This window comes from Marmota monax, unplaced genomic scaffold, assembly GCF_021218885.2.
Source record: "Marmota monax isolate L192 unplaced genomic scaffold, Marmota_monax_Labrador192_F-V1.1 WCK01_AAM20220418_F8-fsc00211, whole genome shotgun sequence".
NCBI classification, from domain to species: domain Eukaryota; kingdom Metazoa; phylum Chordata; class Mammalia; order Rodentia; family Sciuridae; genus Marmota; species Marmota monax.
Window position 1 is genome coordinate 2,043,268 of NW_026694080.1, and position 20,564 is coordinate 2,063,831.

Sequence of the window (20,564 nt, forward strand, 5' to 3'; positions counted from 1 at the left end):
GGCCCCGCCCGCTCCGCCGCGGCTGCTGGCGGGAGCAGTTCCGGGTGCGGTGCGCGCCGGGGGCGGGTGGGGGGCGGTGTCCTGGCCATGGCCGGCCTGTCGGACCTGGAGCTGCGGCGGGAGCTGCAGGCCCTGGGCTTCCAGCCAGGACCCATCACCGACACCACTCGGGACGTCTACCGCAACAAGCTGCGCCGTCTGCGGGGCGAGGCCCGGCTACGAGACGAGGAGCGGCTGAGGGAGGTGGCCCGGCAGCGGGGTCAGGACCGGCTGCGGGAGGAGGCTCGGCTACGCGAGGAGGCGCCGCTACGCGCCCAGCCAGCCGCAGCCTCTCTGCGGTCCGAGCCCTGGGTCTCCCCTCCGGCCTCGGGCCCGGCCTACACAACTGCCGGGGCCTATGGCGATCTCGGAGCCTCCGCATCTTCCTGGGCCGGGAGCCGCGGCCTGGCCTACCCCGCCCGCCCTGCGCCGCTCCGGCGACGCGCCTCGGTCCGGGGCAGCTCCGAGGAGGACGAGGATGCTCGGACGCCCGACAGGGCCGCACTGGGCCCGGCCCGCCGCTGGTGGGCCGCGTCCCCGTCCCTGGCGCGGCCGCCCTCTGCCCTCCTCAGTCCCGACCCGCGCCCAGGCCTGAGGGCCTCGCGAGCGGGCTCTGCAGGCGCCCCGCGGGCCCGGCCCGAAGTGGGGCGGCGGCTGGAGCGCTGCCTGTCTCGGCTCCTGCTCTGGGCCAGCCTGGGGCTGCTGCTCGTCTTCCTGGGCATCCTCTGGGTGAAGATGGGCAAGCCCCCGGCGCCGCAGGAGGCGGAGGACAACAGTACGTCCCGGGCCGGCACAGGGGAGGGCCGGGGGGCGCGAGTCCGCAGGGGCCACCGCCGGTCCAGCGCCAGGCCGCACAGCCCCGCGCCCTGTGGTGCCTCTGTCTTCCCAAACCCTCACTTCCCTTCTCCCCGGCACTGCATTGTCTTCTGCCTTCGCTTTCTTTTCTTACTTAGCCCTCCCTTCTAAAGCCTCCCTTTCTGCCACATGCTGGCGGGGGGTTGAGTTCCCCAAACCTCTGGTTTTCCCTCTGGAGAGAAAGCCACACCCCCGCTAACACATCGACCCCGTCCCTTTTTGGTTCTTCCTTTTGGGTCTCTTGCTCACTCACACTTTAGTCCCTTTTGAAAGTCCCCCCCCCCAAGGCCACCCCCTGATTTGACTGGCCCACAGAGAGGATCTGGTTGGGGTCCCAGCTTTGCAGTGCCAAAGAGACTATTTTGGACCATGGGACCTTCATTTGTCAAAAAGTTTATGCTAGCCCTGCCTGCGGAACAGTTGTTGAAGAAGCTTTTGAAGGGCTTAAACTGATCCCAACTGAGGTGTTTCAATAAGGATTTGAGAGGATCTGTGATTCAAGGAGGGTTCCAGACATCCTCTGTCCACACTTAAGTTACATAATTAGACATACCAATGAGAGGTCTGCAGGATATGGTATGTCTCCTGAAAAGCTGAGGGTTTATATGCTTTCCAAATGGGAAATTTGACTGTCCCTTTACTCTGGGCTCTAGTAGAAAAAAAGAAAAAAAAAAACAACATAATTTCAATATAAATTTAGGTAAAAATGACACTATAGTTCACCAACTTTTAATATTCTTTGCAAAGCATGAATGTATTAATACTATTCCCAGCTTCGAGTCAAAGCCACACCTTTTCAGTTGAAATACAGGAAAAAGCTAAGTCTTAGGTATTATGGCAAACGGATGTTTGGTTGTGTGCAAGTCTATGAGCCTAGGGAGACATCCAAGTGATTCCTCCACTGTGAGAGCAGTTGACCAATTCTGGGAGTAGTTTATCAACCTGCTAAAGAAATTAAGCAGAACTGAATGCCATGGTAGCTGTGTCATACAGCGTCATGTGCCCACTCACTACCAAAGTGCTTTAACACAACAGCTTTGGGAGCATATACTGGAATTACCTGGAGTTCCCCACCCAGATGGTATTCATCCCTATTTAACATATTGTTGTTTACTGTTAATAAAACTGTCACACATGTTGTCTGTTTGGAGCCTAACTCCCTGGGTTAAGCAAGGAAGTCCTATTTGATCCCATTTTACAGATAAGTTGTTGAGTTGCTTGAGAACCTGTGACCACTGGGATGAGGACCCAATTATCTAAACTACTAATCCATGGTTGGGAAACGTGTACTTTCTATTGTCTCTCCATTTTAAGTGCCACATTTCCATGGCAACTTTCTAATCCCCTTATCTGTAATGTTTTACTTCTCCCAACTTTTGAGAGTGACTTTTAATCTCCTGTGTGTTTCTTTTTTTGGTCTCAGTGAAATTATTGCCAGTGGACTGTGAGAGGAAAACAGACGAGGTGAGTTTGAGTTTCTTATATTTCTCCGCCATCAGGTGGAAACTTCCCCAGCAAAGATCATATAAAGGTCATTTTCAGGGAAAGCTTCCTGTAATGTACCAGAATCATGTCACATTCTGTGATGTTTTTGGCAGTGAAAGAGGACTTGAAATGCAGAGAACTGAGTCCCAAGGTCCAGTTCTGGGCTCATTACAGAGGCCTCCCATCAGTCATAGCACCAGGGACTTTGGTCTGTTGCCTGAGTTGATCCAAGGAGATGCAGTGGGTTGTTGAAGGGCCTCGAGCTTTCTGGCATCTGGCAGAAGTGCTGGTAGTTTCCAAGCATCAGGAGCTGTGTTCTCAATTCCATGTTCTCTGGTGTGCACTTGTGGCTCTGAAAACACTGTTCTGATTGGATGCATCAGAGGGGCTTGTTTGAAACACACTGTGAGTGGAATTAGCCCTCTTAGTCTGTTTAGATTTGTTGTATGAAGCCCTGATAATTCCTACAAATAATATTTGGGGGAGGCGAGCAGCCCCACCCATTTATGATTCATGCAGAAGCAGCACCGGAACGGAACCTGGATGCTGGTGCTGGTGTTAGTCTGGGGAAGATATGAGGCAGTAAATTTTCAGGTTATAAATCCTACTAGGAGGTGTCTTGTGCTGCTGGAGGGCATGACTTAGTAGTCTAATTACTAAGTGTACCGTGCCAAGCCTCCGCAGCCTGGGGGCTGAGAAAGAAATGACGCATGGTCATCGGGACACCCTTGCATTGACTTCTGCACTTAATGAAGGGCATCCTGCTGCAGATAACCAGATTTATTTTCCCTTGGCTTCTGATGTGTCATATTTGGGGTGTTTTATAACATTCATTTGTTGCATTCATCCACCAAATACCATTGTTTCCCAGATGTTTTGCAAAAACAGATTGATAATAAACTTACTCTGCCCCCAGCATAAATACTGCAGGTAATGATCAGAAGTGTTGCAGAAACAGAGGTGGCCAGAGGAGAAACTAGAATTTTGAAGACTGAAAGCAGAAACAGGAAAAAAATAACTTTTCTGTATGGTGATGTTAGTTTTGTTTGTCTTTTATTTAGAAAAGGGTCTCCTGGTTTCTAATTCTCAGTCTTTCACATCTCTAAGTGTGTCAGATCCCAAGTGAATGGCACATGTGCTCCCTGGCCTTCTATGAGTATCATGCTCACGTCCCAACAGAGTGAGCCCTAGTACATCCTCCAGGTCCCCACTAAAGATGTGCTCAGTAACCAAACAGCTTTTCTCACCTGCCAAGTGGCACTTCAGATGCTGAATATTCCGTATTCCCAAACCTGCATCAGAGCACAGAATAGCCCGTCCTGGGCCTTATCCACACAGGCTTGTTGGGCCGACTTCATGGGCTTATGAAATGGCCTTCATAGAGGGTAGACTCAGGAGCTGGCAGATGGGGACATACTTCCTGGCTCCTGGGATTCTTGCTAAAGTCTCCTTTGTGTGGCTCCAGTCTCATCCAGGACCCAGACAGGCATTTGAGTATCTGATAAGTGTTCTTTTCCATCTCCACCGTTGAGGACTGTGACACTTTGTGTTTTTCTTTCTGCATTTATGCTGCTGGGAATGTGGAGACAGGCTGGGAGTGGGTGTGTTGTCTTAATCAGGCCATCTCGTCGTCTGGTACCTTCCTGTTTCCTTTGGGTAGTGTCTGCTTATGTTGAGTGATTTGTATGTGAGCTCGCAAGAGTCCCGCCACAGTCCTTATGCAGAGGTCCCACCTAACCCTGTAGGAGGCAAGCCCATGGTTGGTGACCTTCTGCCCTGTGTCCTCTGAGCCCTACGAGATCTGGCAGTGATTCCTTTTCTCTCTGAGGAGTCTGGGCTGCTGGGTTCATCATCCCTCTTACTGGCCTTTATTCCAAGGAGCACTGCAGATGGCAGTCCCTTCGCTATTGTATCTGCTTCTGCTACACGGCACCCTTCTCAGGAGCTTCACCTGATATTTATCACCTCTATTCCTAGGCAAAGCACTTTGCAGAATTTCTGTGGGAAGCCATTCTCCCATGTGATTGGGCACCTCCCTGATTGGGTGTGAGATGTTCTGGCTAAACTGTGTTGGAACTAATCCCCACCCTCTCCAGGTGCGAGAGCCTATCCGTGTAGGGACATTGACCCTGAGACCAATCACTGACCCTGACCTTGGAATGCTGTCCCCCTCGACCTTCATTGGATGGAATTTTCCCCTGAATTTCTTGTTCCCCAATAAAAGGCCATCCTCTGGCGTGCTCTCTCTCTCTCTCCTGCTAGTCCTGAGTAAGCCTTGCTGCCCCACCGGGTGGTCCGAGGCAGGAGCCAGAGGGAGGGCCGTCTCAGACCTGGTCAAAGAAAAAGGTAATTGAGTCTTGTGTGTTTATTTTGATCTCACTAGTTAACTTCTATGCTACGAACCTCTTGTATGAAGCCAGCGTGCTGGTCGCGCGGCTGAAATTTCTTTTCTTTTCTTTTTTTTTTTGAGACAGTATCTCACTATGTTGCCCAGACTGGTCTCAAATTCCTGGACTCAGGGGTTCTCCCATTCCCACCTCCTGGGTAGTTGGGACTACAGGCGTGCCCCATAGCACCCAGCTATTTCTGTTTTAAGAATTCCAGGGCTGAGGGTAGCATAACAGGGCCAAAGAGCAGACAGCTCAGTGGTAGAGCTTTGCCGACCATGTCCACGGCCCTGGGTTCCATCCCCAGTACTGCAAAAAGAAATCAATTAGTTAAAATAATACCATGTTCCTTGCCGTCAAGACATACCTGATAGTGCGGCCGTGGATAGGTAGACACTGATGCGCACACCCATCGCCGGCGCCCACTGACCAGTGTCCTGTGCCTTTTCAGTTCTGCCAAGCCAAGCAGAAGGCCGCCTTGCTGGAGCTGCTGCATGAGCTGTACAACTTCCTGGCCATCCAAGCCGGTGAGTCGGCCACACACGCCCGCCGCCTCCTGGGGGGGGGGGGGGCGCCACTCTGGTTAGTCAGGCCACCAAGCCATGGTTATCCCCAGAAAATACCTTTAGTGGGTAAGCTTCAGCTTCCTGCCTCCCCCTGGTGATGCCGTGGCAGTGCATCTTTGGTTCCCCAGGGTCCCCAAGCACAAATCTTTCAGCAAGATCCTCCCCCTTTTCTGGGATGCCTGATGCTCTGGGGGTTCGTGTTGGCACTGGAAGGGGCCAGGCCCAGGTCTTCTCAGAGTCTGTGAGGACCTGGCTCTGCACATCATTCCCCTGCTCAGAGCCTCCCTGGCCCTCACTGCCCAATGGGTGGCCTGTAACCCATTGCTGTCCCCAGTGGGGCCCAACTGACATTTCCAAACATCATTCCCTCCCATTCTCCTTCCCTTGAGAAGCAGCTGCTTCCTGGCTCTGCCTGTCATTTGCTGCTTCTTTGGCCTGCCCCTCCCCCTCATGCACATAACCAGTCCTAGCTGGGCTTCAGGATCTGGCTCACAGGCTCCCTCCCCTAGGGACTGACCTGAGCCAGACAGTTGCCTGGGCCAGGGGAAAGGCCTCTTGCCTGTGTAGGCAGCAGGTGGTCTTCATGGCTGCCCATGGTGTCACATCTGGTCCTGATCATGCCTCCTAGCTGCAGGACCTTGGGCAAGTCCCTGATCCTCTAACGGCCTCAGTCTTCCTGTCTAACTGGGTAATGTTGGATCTGTCTTCTCTATAAAATGAGAGTCCAGCACTGTCCTTCAGCAGCCCCACTCATCCATAAGGGTCCCCTACCATTTCATTTGGTGAACTCGTGCTTTGAGACCAGAGAGGTCATCTACATTATTGTGTCCTCCCCCAACACCTAGCTTCTAGGAAGTTCTCAAAATCACCTGTGGGCAGCACAGGGGAGGGTGTGGGGCTCGAGCCTTAGTTAGATATACTTGAACTGGACGGAGCAGTTCAGTATTCTTGGTGACTTATTTTGTTTGTTTATTTTTTGTTGTTGTTTTGAGAAAAATGAAAAAGACACTTTATTGGTTTACTAGAGAATACACAGTGGAGTCCTGACCCAGAAGCTGTGATTCTAACTGCCAGAGGGAAGAGTGGGCTTTTAAGGTGGGGATACAAAGGCCACACTGCAGCTGGGCACTTCCAGAGTCACGGATCTTTTGTAATCTTGGACAGCCGTTTCTCAGATCTGCAGGTGCCAGCCCCAGTGTCTGGATTCCTTCACACCCGAGTCTGTGAGCTTCAGGACAGATGGCCCAGCTCACAATGGGATGAAAGCTATCTTGTTCTTGATTTCAGTGGTTCAGTCCATGGTCAGCTGGCTCTGTAGCCCTGCGCCCCACCATGGCCAAAGGGCATGGCAGGGGACAGCTGCTCCGCTCTGACAGCCAGGAGGCAGGGAGAGCAGCTCAGTCCTGAGGAACGTTCAAGAGCACTCTTACCCGAGAGGTCAGAGGACGTCTGAGGCCTGTGCGGTCAGCTCTTGTGTGAGAATTCACTGGGCAGTCAAAGTCAGATGGACTTGTTTTGGACCCTCTGTCCTCAGGGTCAGTCTTATGGTATCAGCTCTCCTGACCCTGGGAGACTGGAGATGATTGGGAGGCACCTGAGAGCTCTCAAGGGGAGGGAGGAGTGGGGGCCACATATGACAGTCATCGATGAAGTCAGGGGCCCAGGGCCTGGGATGTAAATTCTGGCCTAAGTGTATGTTGCAGAGCTTTGCATCTTCTTCATGGTCCAAGGACCGGAGCACCAGCATCACCTGGGACTGTGCTGAAAATGCAGAATGAATGCCATGACCCATCTTGACCCAGTATTTTTAGAACAGTCTTGGGTTTTGTGTGTATCCTGAAGCTGAGAAGCTCTGCCCTATGCTGGGTGCTAGTAGATGTTACGCCACCATCCCTTTCTCCATGTTTGGTCCTGGCCTGTGTGATCAAGCCCTGGCACCTGCTGCCCTCTAACCAGCCTGGCAAGGGCAGCTGGGAGGACATAGATCTCACATAGATAGGCTACAGGGAAATGTGTGCTCTCCACAAAGCCACACCCTGCCCCCCCACTGGGGATCCGAGATAACCTAGGTACTGATCTGCCTGTTTAGGATAGGAGATGACTCAGCCCAGAGTCCTACTCGTAGTCTAGTAGAAGAGACCACCAACCTCCCTGGCCCCTGGGTGATAGACAAGAACTGAGAGGGTGTGAGTCCAGGAGGCACAGTGCCTTTTAGCTGGAACAGTCAGGAAAGTGTCACAGGGGAGGGAGCCTCTGAGCCCAATCCTGAAGCCCAGGTAGGACTGGTTATGTGCATGTGGGGGAGGGGCAAGCCAAAAAGGCAGCAAATGACAGGCAGAACCAGGAAGCAGCTGCTTCTCAGAGGAAAGAGAATGGGAGGGAATGATGTTTAGAAATGTCAGTTGGGCCCCACAGGGGACAGTGATGGTGCCAGGCCACCCATCAGGCAGTAAGGGCCAGGGGGGCTCTGAGCAGGGGAATGATGTGCAGAGTCAGGTGCCAAGAAGGCATATGCGGCAACAACAGCTTGAGTGGCGCAGTGTCATTTAAGCAGAAGCACTTTAAAGCTTTATTGATAAAACGTTGGTTGGAAAGGGGACAGGAGAAAACCAATCAGGAGGCAGGTCAGGCCAACCTAGCCAGGGCAAGGATAGTCCAGGCAGGGCAGGAGGACAGAAGAAGCCACCTTGGTCTTGGGAGACACAGTCATGATCCACTATGAAGTGGGAGGATTTGGTTGGGGGTGGGTGGACAGGCTTGGGTTCATGCTCAAGAATGAACTGAATATCAGCCTTTGGGTCCTCCCTGCACGCAGACATGCAGAGACTGGCCGCTGAGGCCTCTGGCTGTGCCCCGAGAGGGCAGCCAGGCTGTGTGAGTGTTAAGCGTCTTGTGATGCCTGTACTGTCCCGGCTCTCAGGGAGTCTAGTTGACCCATAGGACACAGCACACAGCAGTAAACCACAGCCACCTGAAGGAGGGCCAAGGGCTGTGGCAGGCCACCAGGTCTGAGGCAGGTTGGCCAAACGAGAGGCCCCATGGGCTACCTGGAGGACTGGGCAGGACTATGGGGGAACCTCCTAGCTTCCCAGGTATTGGAAGAGAGGCCCCACTGCCCAGTACAGACCTCGCCCTCTTTCTCCCTAGGACCCTCAAAACAATGGACTTGTCTCGATCCAGGTTGCCAGCCTGTGTCATGATCAGAACCCCTGTGGTGCCCACAGCCTCCTGCCTTTTTTCCCAGGCTGTGTTTATTTATAGTGCCATTCCTGTACCTTCCTGGCTATGTGTCGGATCCTTTTAGGGATCAATTGCAAACAGGCCTAGGTATTGGGCAGCTTTTTAGTCATTTAATGCAAATCGCTGCACTGCTTTGCAGGTCAGGTTTTAATGATCTGGAATCGATCCAAGCTAAGTGGCTTTTGATCTTGCTGCAGAGTGAAGATGCCCCACAGAAGCCAGGGAACCGTCGGCCACATGCTCCTGATTAGAACTGATGGCTTGATTTTTGCTGTATTTTTAGTCCAATTTCAGAGTAATTTTTTTTCACCTTTTCTCTGTGTTTGAATCTGTCTCCCCCCTCCCTTAGGTAATTTTGAGTGTGGAAATCCAGAGAAGCTAAAAAGCAAATGCATTCCTGTTCTGGAAGCCCAGGAATATATAGCAGTGAGTAGGCTGCGCTCTTCCATTCCCAGGAGGGCTGGTGCTTTCCCATTGATCCTTCAAGCCCTGCGGGCTTTTTACCCTTTTTGTTTGCTTTGTGGCTTTTGGGCTTGCTTTCTTTTTTCTTTTTTTTTTTTTAACCTAGTGGAGTGTTAGTCCACCTTAAGTTAAGGTAGCCACCGTGGTGGGGACCACTCCACTGCCTTTCCCTAGCTAGGTGGCCACTGCAGGCTTCCCCTAAGGGGTCTGTTGCTTCTCCTTTCATTAACTTTGCTCCACTCCTCAGCAGCTTTCAGGGCACAAATTTAACCAGTCCGTTCTCTCCCTTTGTGATTCCGTTCAGACTGCTCAGGGTCCATTTGATTTTCAGTGTGGCCGCTGGCTGGTGGAATTTTGAAACTTTGGAGCTGGCGGGGACCTCAGAGGTCATCTAGTTCAATTTTCATTTCACAGATGAGGAAACTGAGGCCCAGAGAGGGTCAGGGACTTATCTGAGGCCACAGAGCTGGGTCTCTTGTGTGGCTCCCACACCAGCGCAACCATACTGAGCCACCGGCTCTCTGGCTGAACGCGGCAGCCTTTGAGATAATGCTATTCCTTTGGCGGCCTCAGGCCTGTGCTGTTTTCCTGGATGTGCTTCCGCATCACCTCCCCTGGTCAGAGTCTCTTCATGGCTCTCATCACCGCAGATTTCCTTGCTGCCAGTTTGCTGGGCATCTAGCTGAACAGGGCCTTGGGGAGTGTGGAGCATGAGCGGAGCGGCTTCCTTAATCCAGCAGCAAAGTTCCGGCTGCTCCGCCCAGAGGCAGAACTAATCCCCCCTCCCCCACCCCTCCAGAATGTGACCAGCAGCTCCTCCGCCAAGTTTGAAGCAGCGCTGACCTGGATACTGAGCAGCAACAAGGACGTGGGCATCTGGTGAGTGTGGGGCAGGGCGGGGGCGGGGGTTAACAAGGTGGGGATGGCTGCTGCCATTGTTCATACCTGACAGCTAACTCCCTTGCTCCCACAGAGGTCTTGGGTCTGAAGTAAGACACAGGATGTCCCAGCTGAGTCTGGCGGCCCAGGGATGGGGCTTTGGGGCTGCAGAGCAGGGGGCAGTTTCAGGAAGAGACACACCTCCCAGGCCTCTTGCTGCCCTGCCTCTCCTTGGTGCGAGTTTTCATTTTAGATGAAATGATTCTGTGTGTTGGTTTTACTCAGATGGAAATTGCTTGGGAAATACTGCATTTTATTCTGCCAGTCTGTTTCCGCCTCTTTGTTATCTCTGGCCACTGTTAGTGGAGATAGTGAGCCTTTCAGGAGGCTGAAAGGGCCGATGTGTCTGCTCAGCCAGGGGGAGGGGCACCAGCCGACAGCCATGCCCCTTGGTGTCCCCTGCCAGAGGAGCTGGTCACAAAGACCCTTGCTCAGCTCTGTGTTTGTGAGGATCTCTGTTCAGGCTCCAGCTCCCCATATTAAAACACACTCTAGGGTTCGGTTGGCTTCCTCTCTAATCTGCCCAAATTACTAATTCCATCAGCAGTGCATCCAGCAGAAGCCCCTTGGTCAGTGCAGCCTAGAGCTGGATAACTGGAATCATGGCCCGATTAAAATTCACTGGCTTAGAGAAAGTGCTGCCCTGAGTGGCTGAGCAATTTTCCTGTGTTGGAAAAGGCAAAGGAGAATCCGGGTTCTCTCCTCCACAGCGCTCACTGAAGCCCCAACTCTGGAATGACAGCACCTGCCTTTGCACACTTGGGCAGGTGGTTGAGCTACTCAGATGACCAGTGTTGAAAATGGGTCACTTCCGATGGCAGCATTCCAGAGCTTGATGTCGTGCCCTCTCACTGGCTGGAAGAAGGGTCAGGTGTTCCTATCCCACAAGTCTTGACGCCTCCCTGCCCGGGACCTGGGCAGGAGCTTAGTATCAGGGGACTGGTCTTGAAGAGCCTGGTGGCTCCCATCTCAGAGCCTCACCCATGCCCCATGATCTTTACCCTTAAACAGCTTATGTGCCTGCTCGTCACGGAGAAGCGCAGCCTCCTGGATCCTGTCTTTGAGTTCTTGCCATGCAATTGCAGAGCTAGTGATTCAGTAAACATTTCCATCTCTCTGTGCTGGGAGGTGGGAATCCAATTTACAGTTTAATCTTCCGCACGCTGAGAAAGGCTGTCAAAGACCCAACAGAGGGGGACGTCACTTTAGCTGTAGGGGTTCAAGCTTGCTGCCGTCTTTAAAGGTTTATTCTTTCTAAGTAGCCAATGTGGGAAATTTCTGGAAAGAGCACAACCAGGATACCGAGCCTGTTCTATAAACAAACAGAAGCCTGTGGTCCCTCTGTCCTTCCCCTGTTGGCCTCCCGCTGTTGAAGTAGGACTTTGGAATGTGTCTAGAGCCCTGTGTCCTCTTCCAGGTTGAAAGGGGAAGATCCGTCTGAGCTGGTGACAAGTGTGGACAAGGTAGTCTGCCTGGAGTCTGCCCGCCCCCGCATGGGCGTTGGCTGCCGCCTGAGTCGTGCCCTGCTCACTGCGGTCACCCATGTGCTCATCTTCTTTTGGTGTAAGTCTTCTACCACCCTCCCTGCGCTCCCTTCCCCCCCCCCCCGCCATCATGCCACTTGCAGGCAGCGCCTTGGGAGCGCAGCGTGGTGCCCTCGTAGGCGTGAGTGATGAGGTGTAGGAATCCCATCCGGAGGCTCGTTTCTGTCTGGTGAACTTGAGGTCTGTCTCATAAAACAGAGGAGATGAACAAGTCGGCCTCTGCCCTGGTCTGTCTTTACCTTTGGAGATTGGTGGCTAGAGCATTAGGATAACTAGAAATGTCCTTGATGCAGGCAGGGGACTGTCAGCTTCCCTGAGAGGAAGCTGGGGCGGGTGTCCAGGTGGTGCCGCTTCTAGCACTTGCCAGGATCCCATCGTACAGACCAGCTCCAAGCGGGAGGCACAGTGGGGGCTTGGCCTGATTCTACTCCTGAAAAATGTAAGCTCCTGGGGAGCTGCAGATACCCGATGAGAGCAGCGAGGACGTGCAGAGCGCTGCGCTGACAGGAAAGCAGGTCTCGTCTCTTGGCATCAGGACCGCCTTTGAGCAGGGACCTCAGGGTGTCTCTGGAAGCAAAAGGCCAGGGCACAGAGACCACGGCTCTCCAGAGATAGCCAGAGCTGCGAACCACAGGCCTGCGTGCATACCAGGCCTCCTGCGCCGTCAGGCCAGAAATCATTATCGGCGGCAGCAGCCCAGAACACAAAGGGCCGCCATGTATATATGTGTGAATCGCCGTGTTCAGGTCCACGAGGGAGGAGATGAAAGCCCGGAATGAGGTGGGGAGGGGCCGAGAGCTGAATAGCTGGGGACGCCTCTGGTGACAGTAGCAGGAGGAGGATGATCACTTCCTAGCCATCCTCCCCCTGCATGTCTGCGTGCTTGCTTCCTGTGTGCTTGTCCTCTCCCTGACGCATAGTAGGTGCTTGGAACAGGATTGGCAGGTTGCTCTGCAGCACAGTATCTTGCCCACAGGGACACCGGCTGAGTGTCAGAACAGCCAAAGGACATGCCAGGGATTAACGGGGGCTTTGTTCCCTCACAGGCTTGGCTTTTCTGTGGGGGCTCCTGATTCTCCTAAAGTACCGGTGGAGGAAGTTAGAAGAGGAGGAACAGGCCATGTATGAGATGGTGAAGAAGATCATAGGTACGTGGCCCCTGTGGAAGGGCTGCCCCTGCCTGCCCGCGGACCGTGCGCCCTGAACTCTGCATTCTCTCCTGCAGACGTAGTCCAGGACCATTATGTGGACTGGGAGCAAGACATGGAGCGCTACCCATACGTGGGCATCCTGCACGTGCGTGACACCCTCATCCCTCCACAGAGTCGGTGAGTCCTCTCTGGGGTTGCTGAGCCCCATGGAAAGGAAGCCCAGAGCCTGGCGTCAACTGAGGGCACCTCCACCCAGCGTCTGAGCGAGTGGGATGCCGTCCACACCTCCTCCTGCTCCTGAGTGTGCTCTGCTCTTTAGGATGGAACGAGCTAGGCCAGACCTATAGAGCCTGGGCCTGCCCCTCTGTGGAGGTGCTCTGAGTGCTGAGGCCACTGCAGTGCTGCGGGCCCCAGGGTCCCCGCCTCTAGAGGCTTCTGCTCACAGGGTGTGATGGTGAGGGTTCTGTAGGTGGAAGTCCAGGGCGGCCAGGGTTCAAGGCAGAGCAGCCAGCTCTTGCTCCACTGCTCTGTGATTCTCATAGTCCCATCTCCCCATAGATGCAGTTGGAGGGCTGGTCCCTTGTGGTCATAAGTGGTGACTACCAGCAGCTAGAGCAAAGTCTGTCTTTTCACAGCTGGCAGTGGAGAAGTGGGCTTCTTGTCACTCTTATAAGTAAGAGAAAACTTTCCCAATGGCCTCCTGGGACACACTCCTTGGGACTCTTTGACCAGAATTGGTTCCTTGACTTATCTTTGAGTCAGTTACTGGTGAGGAGGGAGAGGTAGTCTTCACACTTTATGACCATGACCCCACAATCAGAAATCAGCTACAATACCATGGTCCAGTTCCCACACACGCATGTGCACACACACATGTGCACACACACATGCACATATATGTAATCGAAAGCAGTTTTACAACAATCCATAGGGTTAGTTCCAGGAAACAGGGCTGCTAGAAAGGGCCAGCAGGGCCGTGGTCACACATTACTGCAGGGCATCTTCCACAGGGCCGTGGCTGCTGGGGTGGTGCTCTCTGCTCCTGACAGTCCTGGCGTCGGGTGGCATCAGGGGCAGAATCTGAAGAGGCAGCCACCAGGGCTCACCACAGTATCACCTCAAATGGTGGCTCCTGCACAGCTGACTGACCCCATCTCTGTCGCACACTTACCTGCTGGATGACACTAAGAGGCCAGAAGGCTGCTGGCAAGGCACTTCCCCGAGCCCTGCACAGGGGCACGCCCCTCACCTGGCCTCACCACAGGGAGGGCCCCATTTGACAGCTGAAGCACAGGCGCTTGCTCAGTCCCACAGCCAGTGGTGCTTCTGTCGCTGCCACCACCAGACTCTGATCACCCCTCTCTGTGCAACCCCTGAGGAATTGGAGAATTAGAACATTTAAGGGTCTGTTTTAAACACGAAGGTGCTTGACAGCCTTCTTGCCCGTCCAGCCCCTGGCAGCGGTGGCAGTCAGGAAGCTGAGGGAGAGCAGATGTCTGCAGTGTGCACATGTGTGCTGTTGGTCCTCAGGCAGTCACACGGCTCTTAAACTCCCATAAGGGCCACTCGGTGCACTCAGGCTCCTGCCTCATTCCTGGTCCTGCCAGGAGTCATCTTGTGACCCTGGGCAACTCGCGCAACCTGTCTGAGCCATGTTTTCCTCATGATGAAACAGGATTCCATGACCTTTCAGAGAATTGTGGGGAAGAAAGTCCGTCCTTCATGCATTCATTTATTCTGCAAATGTTTGTTGAGCACCAACTAAGTGCCAAATACCAAGGGGAGAGAGTGATGAGGGAAAAGCAAGAATCCCTGCCCTGCTGGAGCTCTTGTTCTAGAGAAGGAGACAGATGACAAGAAGCATAAGGAAATTGTGGTGTGGGTAGTGAAAAGCCCAAAGAGGAAGGGGCCAGGGACATCAAGGAGGTGGCCTCAAAGCTTATCCAAGGGTAGCCTTTAGCACTTGAGCCGAACTAATACCCAATGTGCACATTCCCTTCAACAAGAACATGAGGTGGCTTGGCAGCTGGCCTGCAGCTACAGCCGCCTGGGCCCGAGCTCCTGTATTTTAGCACGGACGTGGAGAGCTGCTGCCCTGCGGAGTGTAAGCCCATCCTGCTCCCCAGGAGGCCCACTCCCCCTGTGGCTCTCAACCCATCTCCTGAGGCACCCAGTACTTCCAGGCCTCCCCGTAGATAGATGAGGGCCTGCTTCAAGAGCCAGAGGGAGATCTGAAGAGCTTGTTTAGTGAGAAAGCAGGGCGGCTGACTGGAGCAGCCAGCTCAGGCCAGGCTTGTTCATTACCGGTTAATGGTAAGCCTGGAAGGGGGACTGGGTGAGGAGCTGGTGGGCTCAATGTGGACTGCCACCTCCTCAGGCCCAGTAGGCAATGGGAGCTCAGACTCAGAGCCCAGTCCCCAGGGAGTATGTGGCCTTGGCCAGACCAACCAAAAGGAAGCTGCCGATCAGGGTTGTAGTGACACCTGGCCCCCAGGGAAGAAAGCTGCTGCACCCCAAGGCCACCCTGCCCTGACTCCCTGTCCTCACATTTGTCTTTCCTGGGTGACCCTACTGCCCCACACGTGCCCCTTCCCTGGTTCTCTTACACACGGAGTCCTGAGGAGATGGTCTCCAGTCTGAGGCCTGTGTGACACTGGAGCTCATCAGAGGGTAAATATGAAAGCAGCCTCCTCAACAGCCCTGTCTAGTCTCCAGTGGGGAAGAGGAGATGGGAAAGGGGCTGGGGGCGGTGGGGGGGAGGCCCCAGGGACCCAGCAGGAGCTCTACCCCTGGAAGGAACCCTCCCTGGTGGCTGTGATCCCTCTCTTCTGGGCCTCCCTGGTCAGGGTGTTTATTCATCCCTATCCCCCAATCGCTGTGGAATCTGGACTCAGTGACCCCTCTACTTGGCATGCAGATGCAGCTGGCACAGTAGTACAGCCCGCCTGGTCAGGGCTGCTGCGGGTCACGGCCCAGCTAGAAGCAGCGAGCCCACCACAGCCCCTCACATTTGGACCTGGGGGCCCCAGATACAGTCGGCCCCTTTCAGCTCCCTCTAATTGGATGCTTTTGTAGCCGAGAAGATTGAAGAGTTATTTGAGTGTGGCCCAGGAAATTTCTGTCCTCTGTGGTTTGTCATGTTAGTACCCAACGGCTCTTCCTCCCCAGACTGCACTGGAACTTGGAAACTTGTCCCCTTTTGTAGAAAGGGCTTGACAGGCCCGCTCCCTTGGGGTGAGACTGGCCTGCTGAGCCCTGCCCATCTCTTTATAGGAGGCGCATGAAGCGGGTATGGGACCGCGCCGTGGAGTTCCTGGCCTCCAATGAATCCCGGATCCAGACAGAGTCCCACCGCGTGGCTGGAGAAGACATGCTGGTGTGGAGATGGACTAAGCCCTCCTCCTTTTCTGACTCAGAGCGATAAGCCCAGACAGGGGGTCTGTTCCCAGTCAGCCTGTCCCAGGACAGCCCACACCAGGGCGAGGGTCACCAGACCTGCCGGTGCTGAATTCACACTTGCCTTGACTATTCACCCTCCTGACTCCAGCCCCAAGGCCTCTCTGAAAGATTTCAGAGGTGTTAGCTCTTCAGGAAAACATGGGCTTCCTTTAAGGGTGGAGGGGAGAAGCCAGGAGTGCAGCCCATCCTCTCTGCCTGGTTTTTGGCAGAAAGGGGGAGGAGGGTTTGTTTTCCATGAATAGAAAACAAAAGGGCAGCCGCTGTGAGACCTGTGGAAGCCTGAGGCTGGTGGGCTGGAGGGGCCTGGCCAGGAGATGCCCAGTGAGTCTGCCTGGCTTGGGAGGTGGGTCAGGGATGGTGGGATGGGGCAGCAGGGGCGTAGGGGAGTGACTTGGTCCATGTGCCTTGGGGGTGAGGGAGAAAGCCTGTCCTGTGACTGGGTGGGCTGCTTTTGTCCTAAAAGGGGAAGATGCTAGAAATTAGAACCAGTGACTGTAGAGAAACTGTCCAGAAGCACTGGGCCCTGGTCTTCAGGGCCTCAGGGGGGGAGGAGGGAGCTGCTGGCATGACCTCGAGGAAAGAGGAGTCTGGTTAGAGGACAAGAACAGAGGGTGGGGCTGCCCTGCAGCCATCAGTTAGCTCTTCAGTGCTGCTTCTCACAGAAGTTGCTGTTTCAGAGCAGACTTGCAGCCACAGGTCGTGTCAGGCTGAGAATGCAGGACTCTGAGAGCCTCGCATCAGGGCTGAGAGCCTCCTGTGGGCCAAGATCACCTTGTCTTACCATGACCACCGCCTCCCCACCGGGCGGGCTGTTTACCCAGAGCCTGCAGTCAGTACCGCCGGCGGCCGCACACTGCCCCCTGCTGGCCGCCCCGGAGTGGCCACCGCACTGCCGCCTGCTCTTCAGCCCGCGCCTGCCCGCAGGAGGGCGGCTGCAGAAACACCCGGTGGGGGGCCTTATTAGTTAAGTGCGGAGCCTCTCCAGCGAGGCTCATCCCTTACGTCCTCATCGGTGCTGGGCAGGAGAGTGGAGCAAGCAGAGGAGACAACTGCTGCCTGCAGAAGACACCGACTGCCCCTTTCTGGGCTTACTGGTGTTTGTTTCTTAATAAAGCTCCAGTCTGCCTGGTTTGAGCAATACTCTCATTTCCTCTGATGTCTAGGTGATCGGCAGGGCTGGCACCAGCACCCGGGTGGCCAGGCCCTGTTCTCATAATCAGGCTCCAGCCAGAATAAGAACTGTCACAGGCTTCAATATCAGGGTGAAACTTGGATAAGTAAACTATTTATTAAAAATGGATGTGTTTCTCCTCCATGGTGCTTTGCCTTTCCCCCAGAGGAATGCAGCGCGGGATTGGTAAGCCTGGCTCCTGGAGAGGGCCGATGGGAGAGGCACCTGCACCTCCAGGGCCTCCGCTGCTTAGTGACAGGTCCTGAGCAGGCCGCAGCACTGGGAGCCTGTTTCCACATTTTTAAAGCTGGGTGACCGCCTCTTCGCAGGGAAGCTATAGGATTGGAACTCAGCAGGGCCCAAATGGTCCCAGTGGGTGGCCAGGAGTAGGGGATCGATAAGGCCTTTTTCCTTTAGCTCCATTGCTGCCTCTCCTCAAGGCCCCCCAGGTTCCTCTGGGGCTCTCTGCACCAGCAGGGAAGGGAGGAAGGCAGAGCAGAGAGGTTGGGTGGGCTCTCCAGCAGCTGATGACGTCCGTTAAGAAGCAGGCCTCTTACCTCTGGCCCCAGCCATTGGGGTGACTACCAAATGGCTAGTGTGCCGAGCATGTGCGGCCTGGTGCTTTGGGGAGGCAGGACTGGAAGCATTGGGGTTCCTCCAAGGCTTGGGGATTGGCATCAGGATGCAGACAGGGCCTTCTTGTTTGCAAGGGCCCAAGATCAGTATCCCAGGAAGGCAGCCTCCCAGCTGTGCCTCCTAAGGTCTGTAGCCAGTCACGGCCACCTTCCTGTCCCCATGTGTCCCAACCTGTTATGGTCCCGTCGGCAAGCCATGTTTTTAATCTGAAGCTGATCAGGGAGCCAGTGCAGGGCTCTATTTCTGGGAAGCTGTTTGGAGAGCAGAAGCCAGATCAAAACAAAGGGAACACCAAAGGCCCCTCCGCCCAGCTCCTCCTCTACGGTAGGCAGTGGCATCTGAGCCCAGCCGCCGGGGCAGACTCAGCCTCATGCAGAGCTGCAGACATTTCTGAACCAACTTCGCAGGTTTCCTCAGCTTTGAGGGCCCAGCCTCGCTTTTAAGCAGCTCTCAAAGGATAACACAGGGCGGCAGGGTCTGCCTGAGGGGGGCTCTGAGGGCATCCTAGGACGGGTGCTTTGCTGAGAAGTTTTAGTTGCTCTGCTAGAAGCCCTTCGGAGTGCTCACCAGGTCACAGATCTGTCTCTCCTCAGTGACAAACAGCCCTCTTGGGCCCTGGTGGGCACCATAAAGAAGCTTGGGGAGTGAGGAAGGGAGAAGCTGTACCCCACAAATCTCAGCTATGGACATCCACCCAGGCGCTCCAAGCCACCTTCCTGAGGCTCTACTAGGGAAGAAGGTAAACACAGCCATTTGTCACTGACTTATCATAAGAGCTGCGGTAGCAGCTGTTCCCCCTTAATTAATGCACCATCGACTTTGAGCCTCAAAAATCCCTTTGCTGAAGCACGGGTGTGGACTCAAATTCATTATCCTGTTGGCCTCCTCCAAAGGGAATGGGCAGAGGAGCAGCTATAAGTCACCTAACTGTTCCAAAAGTCCTCCCTGGGGCAGCCAGACCAGCTTGTCTCCAGAGAAAGTTCTGGCAACAAGGACAGAATATGGACAGAGGGTAGAGGGTCCCACGGTGCACCAGAGACAAGGAAAGCAGAGGGCTCCGTGGGCACCGTGCCACCTGGCAACTCCATGTGTCTCAGGGCTGATGCTACACCAGGGTGTGGCAAAGCATGGGCTTCAGCATCCCCAAGACCAGCTCTGTCCTTCAATAGATGGGGTCCTTGGGCAACTCACTCTGTCCCTGTAGCAAGGAGAGCTGATCTCAGGTCTGCTGTGCTGCTATGGGTCTGCCAGAACATCACAAAGCTTCATTCCACAGGAAAAGCCAGGATCTCTCAGAGGCTCTGGGAGGTTTGGTGGTCTGCCCGCAGCCCAGGGCTCCTCTGGTCTTTTCTCCTCTGCTCTTTCCCACACTACCCAGCCACACCCCTCACTGCACTGACCCTTACCAGCCAGCTTCTGCCTCAGGACATTTGCGTTTGCTGTACATTTGCTCTGCATCCCCCAGGCATGCACAGGGCTCATTCCCTCTGTCCTTGTCTCTGTCCCCATGCAAGGTTGCACTTGCTCCCCACCCTGCATGTCCTCTAGGGACCTACCCTTTCTTCTCTCCCTAAACCTGGCCCATTACACACTTTTCTTATTCTTGCTGTCTCGCCACCACCACTCCAATGGCAGTTCCGCTCCTTGAGGCATGAATATTTGTCTGGCCCATGCACTGCTGTCTGACCAGCTTTTAGAACAGTGCCTGGCACACAATAGGCATTCATTAAATATCGAATAAAAAAATGAATGGAAATGTCCATCTCAGAAGGGAGAGCCAGGTCTCAAGTCTTAAAGGCCTGAATTCCTCCAGTTCTGTTCAGATTAGTTTTGTTGGTTTTTCCTTTTCAAACTGAGCAACTTGAGGACATCCCCACTGTCTGACCTGCCATGAACCCCAGAATGCTCCACTGCCTTGTCGCAGGCACCTGTCCCAGCAGGCTGCTCCCTGGGGGGTCATCTCCCTGCCCCAGGGAAGCAGCCCCGAATTGGCTGCAGAGGGGACCAGGTTGGACTATCGGAGATGCCGGAGCAGGTGTGTGTGCTGCATTTCAAATGGGACAACAGTACAACAGTGGAGACTCACCCGTCTGGCAGCACCACATGACACAGGAAGTCACGGGCAGGGTCCAGGCCAGGCCTCTCCCCTCTGCCCAGTGCTCATTCACACAAGGTCCAGGATGAGACCTCCACAGCGTGACTTCACACCAGCCTGTGAGTGACAGCTTGGAGCAGATTTTCCTTGATTTCTAAGAAAAGTAACTGGATGTTTCTCTCAGAGTTGCTCCAGTTCTGACGCAGGCCCCTCCATGAAGTCAAGGGCAAGCATCTAAAAGTCCCAGGGGTGTGACAAAACTCCAGTGTGGGCAGCTGCTTTGCAAACCATGGAAGTGCTTCCCACCAAGGGTCCAGGCCCGGGCTGTCCCGGAGTGTGCAGATCAGCAAGAAGAGGAATGGGAAAGAGCTTCAGAACAGCTCTGAGGAGAAGGGGAGAGGACTCATCGCTGGTGACGGCAGCCCAGCTTCTGAGCTGCTTCGTTCCGTAAGGAGACAGGGGAAAGTACAGTAATTTTCTTCAATGAAAACAGGCAACAGAATTCCCTTTGCCTCGTTCCCCTTGCAATTAAGCC

The 20,564-nt window shown here is 54.4% G+C and overlaps 1 protein-coding gene across 1 annotated transcript; it reads left to right on the plus strand.

Annotated features, from left to right (window-relative positions):
• Positions 1–48: 48 nt before the first annotated feature.
• On the plus strand, positions 49–17,267 carry Lemd2 (LEM domain nuclear envelope protein 2). The gene is made up of 9 exons (XM_046464466.2): positions 49–814; positions 2,318–2,358; positions 5,218–5,293; positions 8,922–8,998; positions 9,834–9,913; positions 11,391–11,536; positions 12,564–12,665; positions 12,743–12,845; positions 15,942–17,267. Exons 1-9 carry the CDS (start codon positions 88–90, stop codon positions 16,090–16,092), a joined length of 1,503 nt encoding a protein of 500 aa, XP_046320422.1. The 5' UTR covers positions 49–87; the 3' UTR covers positions 16,093–17,267.
• The last annotated feature ends 3,297 nt before the right edge of the window (positions 17,268–20,564 follow it).

Bases quoted from the DNA above. Each gene is read 5' to 3' on its own strand.
- Lemd2 (XM_046464466.2), top strand. From the start codon at position 88: ATGGCCGGCCTGTCGGACCTGGAGCTGCGGCGGGAGCTGCAGGCCCTG. The intron at 8,999-9,833 runs GTGAGTAGGCTG...CCACCCCTCCAG, and splicing joins AAGCCCAGGAATATATAGCA to AATGTGACCAGCAGCTCCTC. The intron at 9,914-11,390 runs GTGAGTGTGGGG...GTCCTCTTCCAG, and splicing joins AACAAGGACGTGGGCATCTG to GTTGAAAGGGGAAGATCCGT.